Source organism: Pteropus alecto, unplaced genomic scaffold, assembly GCF_000325575.1.
Source record: "Pteropus alecto unplaced genomic scaffold, ASM32557v1 scaffold78, whole genome shotgun sequence".
Classification (NCBI taxonomy): domain Eukaryota; kingdom Metazoa; phylum Chordata; class Mammalia; order Chiroptera; family Pteropodidae; genus Pteropus; species Pteropus alecto.
The window spans coordinates 13,825,931-13,837,658 of NW_006443124.1; the positions used below are offsets into that span (position 1 = coordinate 13,825,931).

At 42.6% G+C, this 11,728-nt stretch overlaps 1 protein-coding gene across 1 annotated transcript in view; it reads left to right on the forward strand.

The window, feature by feature from the left end:
* The window catches only part of FAF2 (Fas associated factor family member 2), a 57,516-nt gene extending 49,371 nt beyond the window's left edge, over positions 1-8,145 (forward strand). The window contains exons 10-11 of the mRNA XM_006923178.3: positions 1-143; positions 4,932-8,145. Coding sequence (XP_006923240.1) covers positions 1-143; positions 4,932-5,114 — 326 coding nt within the window. The 3' untranslated portion in view covers positions 5,115-8,145. The remainder of the gene's footprint in view (positions 144-4,931) is intronic.
* Positions 8,146-11,728: the final 3,583 nt, after the last annotated feature.

Genomic DNA, 11,728 nt, shown 5'->3' on the forward strand with positions numbered 1-11,728 from the left:
ATTTACAGGAGGAGAAGGAAAGGAAGTTGGAGTGCCTGCCCCCTGAGCCTTCCCCTGATGACCCTGAAAGTGTCAAGATCATTTTCAAATTACCTAATGATTCTCGAGTAGAGAGACGATTCCACTTTTCACAGTCTTTAACAGTAAGGACCACCTGAGTCGTGTGATGTGTATATAGAGTCTGACCTGTAGACTTGGAGGCTTTTAAGGAGTCTCTAGAGTCTCATTGGTGTATCTGCTGCTTTGATGAACTGGAGAGGAAGGGGAGCATGGAGAGAAGAGTGCAGAGAACTATCATAGATGCCTTCAGTTATGGCTACCAACTCAGCAGTAGTAAAGTTTTCTTTCATCACATTTGAGCTCTGCTAAGAAAAAAATGGTTCCTTGCCAAGAAGTCCCACAAGACTTGTCTGTTTGAAAAGGGAGGCTCTGCCATGCTGCTTGGTTTGCATTGGTTTCAGAATCTCAGCGGAACTTCTTGCTCTGTAGAGAAAGATCTGTCTCCGCCGACCTAGGAGTTGCAGAGTTACCCCTCAGAATAGAAGTGTGCGTGCACTTTGCATGCAGTCGTCACTTTCCCTTTCTACCCACTTAGGCCATAGGAAGCCCCACTTTGTGGGGCTGCCGTGTATATCTGGCACCCACAAGTGGTAAATAGTGTTTGTCATTCCATAATGAAGTACTTAAAAGTAGAGATTCTTATTAAAGTCTCACAGAACGAGAATTAAATTCTCATTCTTCCCAGGTGATTAGATGTATTTCCTTGGTCACTTGTCTTCATCTCTAAGCCTCGGTTACTTCATCTGTAAAACAAGTGTAATAGACACTCTGATAGGGTAGTGGTTTTTAGGATTAAGTTCATATATACAGTGTTGAAATTGTGCCTGGCTCATTGTAAGCACTCAAATGCTAACTTATTTTTGGTATTTATAACCGAAAAGAAGTTTCTGTTTATATCGAAAGTTGGTTTTTCAAATTTACAACTACAGTGGATTCTGCTGTTTCCCTGATCACTGGAAATAGGAGTAAATTGCGTAATGGAAATGAGGATGCACTACAGTCAAGTGAGGCTGGGTAGCACATTTATTACCCCTCTTTGTTTAACTGGAGAACGGTGGTCACGTTACAGAATCTTGCAGGGCCTACATAGCCCATCTGTAAAATGGAACTGTAATAACTTCAAACCGAAGATATGTAAGGCACTGTGTTTGGTACTCTAGAGATTATACGAATGACAGATGTGGTTCTGGATTTCATGCAGCTTTTACAGGCCAGAAGGGAATGTAAGACTCAAAGAGCTAAAGCAGAGTGAAAAGCTGTGAGGCATCCTCTTGAGTGAGAAGCAAATAGCTTCCTCATTTTGTTTGTTTATCTCATCTATGCATTTGTTTATATTGGGGAAAGGTACTTACATCTCTAGCCTTGGATTCTTTAATTAGGATAAAATGAGCTTCACACAGCATCTACTGTGCAGTTGGCAGTTCCTAAGTGATGTCCTTTCCCCTGGCATGTGTCCTAACTACTGGTTTGCATATGGATTTTAGCTTGCAGCCACGTTCACTGATTGCGCTGTAGTATGCCTGAGCTTTATGGAGCTTCTACTCCCCAAAGTCTTGTTATACGTATGAAAAACCTAACCAGAATTTACTCTTGTGAGAGTTTTTGAGGAAAATCTGTTAAAATTGTGGAACAGAATAGGTTTGTGGCCAAAGCCTACTTAATCTCTGAAGGCTTTTAAATAGGTTCTCAGAAAAAGTTATTTAAAAAACGAAACGTAAACCTCAGACTGTGAGAGACTTGATCGTAAATGGGGATGAGGCTCAAAGATGGGAAAGAAGGGTAAAGGAGAAGTATAGAGGCAGTGCTAGCCTTTTTAATTTGACACTCATAGAGTTAATAACATACGACTGAATAATTTCTAGTTTTTTAGTGCTCTTACAGATTCTTGTGTTGTCTTCCAGTGAGCTCCGCCCTTCATAATCTCAAGGACGAATGAATATTTGGTGAAATAGTTTGCACATAGTGCTCAGCTCTTGATAGTGCTAAAATACTAAGATAAAGGGTAAACTAGACAAATCTCCCAGGCCCCGTGAGTGGGCAGAAAAATGGCAGCTGATTTTCTCTTAAATGAAGCATATAAGAGAGAATCTAAATTATATTTAGCCTAGAACTCATTTTTCTATCCATTGCGAATCAAAATGGACCTTCTCTGTGATGCCATCTGTCCCTTAATGATGTTAGCCATTGTCAGTGGTAACCAAAAATACCAGTTTTGTACCACTATTGAGTACAGTAGTTCCCCCTTATCTGCAGTTTTGGTTACCTGTCATCCACATAATGTGGTCTGAAAATATTAAATGGAAAAGGCCAGAGGTAAACACTTTGTAAGTTTTAAATTTCACACCATTCTGAGTAACATGATGAAATTTTGGTCCATCCCACTTGGGATATGAATCATCCCTTTGTCCAGCATGTCCACGCTGTGCACTCCCCGCCCCACTCTCGGTTGTCAGGTAGGTTATCAGAGAGAGAGACCACATTCACATAACTTTTATTAAGTATATTGTTACAGTTCCATCTTATTATTGTTGTTAATTTCTTACTGTGCTTAATTTTAAATTAAACTATTATAGATATGTATATATAGGAAAATAATATATATATAGCGTTTAGTATTATCCACAATTTGAAGCATCCACTGGGGGTCTTGAAGCATACCCCCTACAGAAAACGAGACTGCTGTATTCTCGAGCAATGATTGAAAGGCAACAAAGTATTGTTTCACCCTTGCTTAAAATCCATGTTGGATTCATACCAGGAATACTTGGTGCAAGTCTGATTGATGCATCTGAAGAGAAGAGAAGGAGAGTGAATGGAAATTACAGAGTCAGAGAAAGGAACTGAAAATGATTGATATTGATAGACTAAAATGTGAGAAGTTTAAAATCATGAATGAATTAGATGGGACCGTGGGTTTACTCCTTAAATTCTGGAGTTGTAGCCCCTTAAATACTCTAAAGAGATAAGTGTAAGACAAGTGAAGGAAGGACTGCTTCACACAGAGAGCAATAACTTATGAGAAGCGGAACAAAAAGAACATAGAAATTCTCTCAGAAGGTAAGGGTAACATGAATGCTGTGTTCCTCATCTTTGAGATTGAGCTGAAGGAGTTTGGCGTTGCCTTCACAGTGCATCTCTTAGTCAGAAATAGAGGGCTCGGGAAAGAGGGCCGTGGGGCAGATCCCGTGTGCCTTTCTTAACATGCAGCATTTAGAGGCAGGAAGATAAAGGTGGCCTGTTTCATAGGTAGCTCACATTTTAAGTTTTAGGCCTGTGAGTTTTCCTGATGTCGCCTTACTTCCGGTTAGGAATTTGTACCTTGTCAGAGCTGTAGCAGAGTGAGGAGGGTGTTCCCTCAGAGGAGCAGTCCATGTGGAAGGTGTCATATCTCCATCAAGTTAAGGAGAGGTTCCCATGGCATAGCCCAATGCAAAGAAGTCACAGCCCGAGTGGCCCGGGTGGGTTGGAATGCTGAAGCCAGACCGAGTGCAGAGGGTGATGAATTGGTCTTTGATATATGTATATGGCGATCTGGCATATAGATGTAGGTGTGTGGTATGTACCTATCTTCTCCAGCTTCCTCCAGGAGACTGCTTGGCGGCGGCGGCACCTCAGTAGCAGTGAACGTACCTGGCACCTAGATTGTGGCTTTTCATAATGCCATTGTCCATTGGGAAAAACCAGGGCTCCTTGGAGAAATGGTAGCTTCCAGGGCTGAGGTGGGGAAAACACAGGAGCATCCTGGAGCATCTTGTGCCAGAAAGCAAGTAATTATTCAAAAAACAATGGAGACATGTCAGAAAGACACAGACACCAGCTCGAAAGGGCTCCTTCTGACTCCATCTGGAACAATTTGAACATTATATAAATAATGATTGTAATATTACAACCTGTTGAATAAAGTAGGAAATCATGACTTTATAATAATATAAGTAAATTGAAGTTTGAGAAACAGAATGTCTCCATAGTTTCAAAATACTTCCCCACAAAATACTCATTAGTTACAAAGGGGAAAAGAGCAACTATGGAGGAGAGGCCTGGCAGGCACCACCTTAAACAAGTGATCAAAGTGAGTATTATAGGTAATGGGATCCATTGAAAATGCCCTCACCTGAATAGGATGCATTGAGCGCAGTGCACCTTCGTTTTTGTAATATTCCTACCGAAGAGGCGTAACCGGAATCTAATCCTGACAAACAATTGAAAGACAGTCTACAAAATAACTGCCCAGTAATCTTAAGACTTGTCAAAGGACAAGTCTTAAGACTTGTGAAAGTCAAGGAAAGACTGAGGATATGCTCCAGTCTAAAAGAGCAGACTTAGGAGATATGACAACTAAATGTAACACAATTCTATACTGGATTTTTTTTTTGCTATAAAGGGCAACTGATGGAAATTAATAGGGCTTAAATAATTATTATGGTAATATATCAATTAAATTTCCTGATTTTGAGGGCAGTATTATGGTTATGGAGATTGTCCTGTTCATAAGACATACATAAGTATTCTGGGATGATGGGACATCAGGCTGGCAGCTCAGTCTCAGCTGGTTCAGAGGAAATCATATCCAACTTCCAACTTTTCTTCTCAATAAACATTTTTTAGCTTTATATCAGGTTGTCAAAGAAGAAACATGAATCAGTTCAGAGTAGGACTAGCAAAGGACTGTGTCATAAATCTCTTTAAAGAGCTGCCTTCCGAATTTACTCTGTGAAAGACCTCGTAGTAGAATTCCAATGTAGTATAATTACTTCATGTCTCAGTCATCCTGGGGAGATCTGGGAGATACTTGATTTGAGTGAGAGAGAGAGAGAGAGAGAAGTGTGTGTGTGTTTTCTCACTGCCCTTCTTTTTCTGTGTGACCTCTGCAGGTAATCCACGACTTCTTATTCTCCTTAAAAGAAAGCCCTGAAAAGTTTCAGATTGAAGCTAATTTTCCCCGGCGCGTGCTGCCCTGCATCCCTTCAGAGGAGTGGCCCAACCCCCCCACGCTGCAGGAGGCCGGACTCAGCCACACAGAAGTTCTCTTTGTTCAGGACCTAACAGACGAATGACACTTTTCTTCCTCTCCCCTCCCACCCCAATCCCTAAGAGAAATGGAAAAAACAAAAACAAAAAAAAGAGAGAAATTCATATTATTATTATTATAATACAATATTTTTTTTAAAAAAACTGCTGCATCCTAAGGAAGGATCAGAAACCATGCTGCCTGCAAGAGTCACCACCACCTGTGCACACGAGGTTAGCAGTGGACGTCCCAGCCGGCAAGCCCATCTTTTCCCTACTGCCTCTGCACCACATACCTTCCAGCGAGAGGAGACTCTTCACCTCCAACCCAGCCGTTGTCCCAGCTGGGGAGGGGACATTCCCACTAGTTCTCATTCATTCTCGCTTTTATGGAAAATAAAAGTGAAAAATCTCCATCAACCAGCTACTGCAGCATCTCCTAAGGACTTGCTTCTCCTGCCTCCGGAGAAGAGGGAAGAGAAGGCACAGCTCAGATGTTCCTTGAACTTCCCACAATTTATGAATAACTTCAGTTTTTTCTGTTGCTTTGTATTGACCAAAGGAATGAGGCTGACATAGGTGTATTTTCTTTTTCTTTACTTGATAAAGAGCCAATTCTTAAACCCATGAATTCATGCCCTGTGCTCTTTAGCCCACAAGAGTACAATAAAAGTGCCCCGGGCTGGTTTGTGCTTATTTCTGCCATTGCCCCTCTCAAGTTCCCAGAGAGGTCATTCTTTTCGGTCCAATTCTTACTGTCCTTTCTCGCCACCTATGTACCCCACTTGGAGCAGTGGGAGATCTGGGATGGCAGCCCCTGCAAAGGCTGTGATGTGCAGACACACCCATACATGCGCCGTGAGCTCCATGTGCTCTCTGTACACATGACTGCAGCTTTTCCTTGGCAACTGTACCAGGTGGTTATTGCGGGGTCTCAACCAAAGGATAGCAGCTCTTCATTCCTCTTCTGACACATGCATGCTGTTCCTGCCCAGCCCTGGGCTTTCCTGAATTGCCAAGCTTGGTGCCTTTCCAGAGGACTAGCAGGGCCTGTGGTGGAACCAGCAAAACCTTGTGAGAGTGTTCTGCCTCTCTCGGTGGGCACGTGGTGGTAGTGGTGGTCTAAAGATAGAAAAGTAGAGGCCTTGAGGGGAGCAAGATCACTCTCAGCCTGTGTAAACTGTTAGAAGGCCGATTTCAGTTTCTGATGTAGCTACCTGCTGGAGGCAGTTTTTATCTTCTTCCTCTATTGCTATGTTGAAGTAATAGGGTTTTTTAACCTCTGGATGTCTCATCTGTGGTTGAGTTTATAGAAATGGGTAAATGGGTCAGGCCACGTCTTAACAGATGCCAGCTTGAGCTGACAAGCATTCCAAAGTGTTCCATAGCTAGACTGGTGCAGACTCGTCAGAACACTGCAACTTCCTGAAGTTACTAGTTCTTAGCATGCTGTGAGGCCAGAGGTTCCTGTCAAGATAAAGCAAAACTTGCTGGATTTGCGGTCTCCAAAGGCTTCCTCTCTTGCTTAACTAAAACTCAAGGACGTCTTAGGCAGCAGTGACCTGGCTGCCGTTCTCTGCAGTGCAAGGAGCCTCATGGGTGTCACCTCTGGAGCCAGAGAATTTCCCAGTGTGGTCTTGGCACAGGTGTCTAGAACACCATCTCTAGAAATTTCATTCTGCTTCTGGCTACCTGTTATTCTTACACTTTGTTTCCTGCTGTCCCAAGGCCAGATGAGTGTGAAATCGCTTTCTATTGTCATAAAATGTATCTGGAGTGAATACCAGGATAAACTATGTTCTCCACTCAACCTTGTGTGAAGTCTGCTTCCTTCTGACAACTATGCAAAGAGAAATTTTTCCACTTAACTCACAGCCTCCCTCCCCCAGTGAATTCGCAGCTGTTTCCCTGGCAGTACCACGGGGAATTCAGGACCTTCGCTAGGTTGGGGTGTACTGCGGACCTTGCCCACACCTCTTTGGGAAGTTGTCAACTTTTTTCTTTTATTCCATCTGCATCTTATTCTACAATGTGCACTTTATGCCTCTTGCCTTTTGATAACTTGTTTAGTGAAAGAGGTCGGATGCCAGAATATTTAAAAGTTTCTGTTTTTGTCGGTACAACTCTTGGGACAGCCTACACATTTACTTTAGGTTTCCAGAGGCTTCTCCTGAAGCACATATTCCTTACTAGCCTGTATTGAAATAGCCCTGCTTTACCCAGACCCCATTTCTGTCTCCTTGCTGACCCTAGAGCTGCTGCCTAGGTGCCATCTCCTTTCCTTCCGGAAAGATGCACATTTTGTCAATGCCAGTACAATCTGTATGTTACTCCCAGGGACCTCTGGGAACTTGATGGGACCTGCGAGGGAGAAAATGTTGAGCTGGTGATCTGCAAGCATTTGCTCTTGTTTCCAAGTCACTCCTGGGTGATTTCAGCTGTTGTTTCCAAATGGCAAGTCATCAACTAAAGAAAAACACTTGTGTCAAATTTTGTTCTGCACTCCCCAGACTGAAGTTGCAGATTCAGCTGCATGACCATGGGAAATGACCAAGCGAAGACACCATTGGAGTCAGTTGAATTTCTGCAGCCTCAGTGGGGCCCTTCTAGTCTTTTCTTCCACTTCTGCAGAATTTCCTGCAGCAAATAATTCTTTCTCCTTGCCTCCATTACGATGTTTGGATAAGAGATGGCCAGGGGAGAATATCTCTTGAAACTGAAAAGAACCTAGAATCTTCAGCTGAGCAGTTATTATGAAAATTGCTAATGGTGCCAAGACCAAGGAAAGAATTCCAGAAGATGACTGTGGGAAGGAGCGATAGCCCCCAGAATGCAAAATCAGGGGGGTATCTGGTGCTTGAAGGAGAATTCCCACTTCACAACCAGTTTTTCAGGACTTGTGAGGAACGTGGCAACAGGAAGTCCATCCACAAAGGATGCAGTGCCCCAACTTGGACTGCACCTGAATAGTTACGTGTAATTTACTGAAGAAATCTAGTGTACTTTAAATTTTTTTCATAAAAGTTTACATTGTATTGTAGGTTAACATTAAATGTTTTATAACAAAAAATTTCGTAACAAGTTGTGGGTCTTTCTGTCTAGGAGAGAGGTGGTAGATATTCTACGTGTGAAGGAAAGGTTGGAAAACATTGGGGCGGGAAGAGGGCGTTGCATTGCCAAGAAGCAAGAGAAAATCAAAGAGAAGTTACATCTTCTGTAATGCGTTCTTAGGTGGCATGGTGTGGGAGAAAGCACATGGACCTGGGATCCAATTGGGGCTTGCATGTCAGCTTTTTGACCTCAGAAAAGTTCTTCAGCTTTCCCAAGTATAAGTGTCCCCAACTGTAAATGAAAGTCACACCATCTGCCTCAGGTTAGGTTTGTAGATTAAGTTGAATAAAGGCATGAAGCACCTGACACAGGTGTCATTAAGTGATTGTTTCTTTCTCGTGGGAGTATTTTAAAGGAATATTTTCTTGCAGTAATATTCAGTTTCTTAAGGACTGTCATTTCTCCTGATAGAACAGACTGGTGTCCTTTCAAAGGAGTGACTATAGAAGAGTCATTTTTGATCTAACGAATTCTAGACTGTCAGAAATGGAACTCGCTTCCTAAGGTCTTCGTGCTGCTATTTTCATTTCTGAGGAAATGTAAACTTCAGTTCTTTTCCTTTCTCTTCCCCATTATCCTGTGCAATGAACTCATTCATCTGAGTTACAGATTCTTGTGACCTTCAGAGTCTGCCTTGTTGCTTATTCAAAGATGTGGGTCCTTCACTTTTTAATATACAACTTCAGTGTAAACTAGAATATCTTCTCAGTCTCGTAAGTCTGTATGAAGAGTTTATTCACCTTAGATCAGAATCCACTAAAAGCAAACATTTCATTATTGATAGTGAAGCTTACGTACAAAGCCATCAATTAACAGTCAAGGAAGACTCAAACGCTGATGGCAGATATACCTAGTTCCAAAGTCTGCCTGCGGCCATGATTTTGGCTAAGTGACCTCAACTCTAGGCTTCAGTGTTATCTGTAAAATAGAGCTGATTGTAGCATTGCTATTGAAGATTCAGTGAACTGCTACAGAGTGCCTGGGACACAGGTGTTGGGTAAATGATAGCTCCTATTACTGTTTCAAAAACAGTTTTAGTTTGCCCACTAAAGGTTCACCCTAGATGTGACTAACGGGAGGAAAAGAAGGGGAGGAGTTTCAGTTGAGGCTTTGCTTAGGGACAGATCATGTAGGACACTTGCCTCTCGCATTGCAGTTAGAACTCCATGTGTACTTTTACCACATGGGGCCCTTAACCCCCATAGTCCCTTCTTCATGGCCTGTGAGCCCAGCTGACAGTGCCTAGCCTCTCCCACCCCCCAACCCAACCCCTCTCCTGGCTGCTCCTCTTGCTAACTCTCAGAGTGGGGCCCAGAATAACCAGGTTTCTTCCCTTTAAACTGAAACCTGGTTTTCCCCTGAAGATACTACTTTAAAAACCCTTTAAGTAGATACTGCTCATTTTCCCATGAGTTTTGGCACCAAGAGGCAGGATCTGCATTTCTCTCAGGCCACTTTGATGCACTGTCCTTGACAGTGCTGCTGAAGCACGTGCCATCTGCTTAGACTGTCCAGTTCTGGTTGCTACTGGCCATTCTCCACATGTTGGCAACTGATACTGTCCTCTCCACCAGCAACCAAGGTGACTCACATCATATATGGTTCGCTGAACCGGTCCTACTGTTCCTGTTTTGACTGTGGCAGCTGAGTGTGATAGAAAGAGGCTTTGGAGTCAAATCTGGCTTTGAAACTGCTCTGCTGCTTGCTGACTGATGAGGGCAAGTTTCATCATCTACAAACATCATGCAATACATCCTTGCAAGGTTCAGTTGCCCTTAAGCGAGCTGACAACCTGTGACGTGCCTGGTGGTGGGTGGATGGGTGCTTAGCAAATGTTCGCTTCCTTCCCCCCATCCCTCCCAGTGATGCCATGCCTTAAGTGAGCATGGTCTTCACTTCTTCATCCCAAGGACCAGCCTCTCTGACCACAAACTTGATTGCTCCAACCTCAGTGTCCCTTCTCTGCCCTCACCTTTCTGTTCCTCCCTGCTTGTCTTCGTCCTCCCTACCGGAATTATCTTGGCTTCATGCCCCTCTGCTACGAGCCAGTACTCAGGATCACTTCTTGAAGTCAACCATTTGATTTCTTTCCTCTTGCTCCTTTAGCTGCAGCCACCTAACACCTATCACAGTGAGCTGAGCCCTGGTTTGGCACCCACTCCTTTGCTCCACCTCTGGGGGACTCCCTGCTTGGTCTACCACATAGGCACCACGCCTGCATCCCCCCCTTTCTCAGGTCTGAGCCCACCTGTGCCTCACACCAAGCCCATTACTACAAGCCTACTTCCTGAGAAAATTGAGGTCTCGTCACAAGACTTCCTTTTTCACCTCAGAATTGTTCTGTGATGTCACCTGCTTCCTCTTTCTCTTGTCTTGTGGGTGTATTTTCTTTTAAAAGATATAATTTACATACAGTAAAATGCCCAAATCTCCACAGCTTGATAAAACTTTGCCTGTGTATACCCCAAAACCAAGATACAGAAAACTTCAACCCAGAAAGTTCCCTCATACATATTCCTGGTCACTAGCTTCTCAGAGCCACTATTCTGCCCTCTTTTACCACAGAAGTTCTGCCTATTCTTAAGCTGCATATAAATGGACTCGCTATGTATATGTGTATGATTTTATAAATTGTTTTCCTGATTCAAGTTTAATTACTATTCATGAAGAAACAACAAAAAAAATCATAATGCCACACTGTCCAGAGATGGCCATGGTTAATATTCTGATGTAGTTCTTCCCAAACTTTTCATTGCATATAAAAACTTTTTTTTCTACAGAAATGGGATAATATGGTAAATACTATATGATCTCTTTCACAGATTTATATATATATTTTAATGGCTATGCAGCATTACATTAAATGGATATACCATAAATTGATCAAAATCCTCTTGTGACATTTAGATCATTTAACTTTTTTTGTTTGTTTTCTGCATAGCAGGTTGATAAACATCCCTGCAGCTAAATGTGCACATCCACGCTTATTAGGAAAAAAAAAAATCCTAAATTTGAAGTTGCTGAGTCAAAAAAGGAATGGAAAGAAAAAAAAAGGAATGGAAAGTTTTACTATTTTAAATGTTTGTGTTATCTCCAAATTGTCCAGAAAATTATACTCATACCAGCAGTGTGCAGTCTCCCAAATCTGCCATCTCCAAAACCTTTACCAACAATTATCCCCTTTTCAATTGCTTAGATCTCTCTATCTTCCATCTAAAAATGTTTGGTGTTTCCTCCCTTACAAAACCTTAATCTTGCCTTACCCACAAGTCACTGCCCTGTCTCCTTCCCTGCCAAGATAGCTTGCACAACCAGGTTCCACCTCCCTCTTAACCTCCTGTTAATTGTACTTTCATCTCCACTGTCAATAAAGTCTTGTCCAGCCTTAAAACTAATAAATATCCTTCCTCAATTCTGGCTCCTCTGGCTTGTCCCATGTGCCCCCGTACCTTTCACTGAGATTTTGTGAGAGCTGCATAGTCATCTGTGAGCCCCAATTACAATTTTCATTGGCCTCTTGGAAGACCTTTCTGAATTAAGTTCCCAGCTG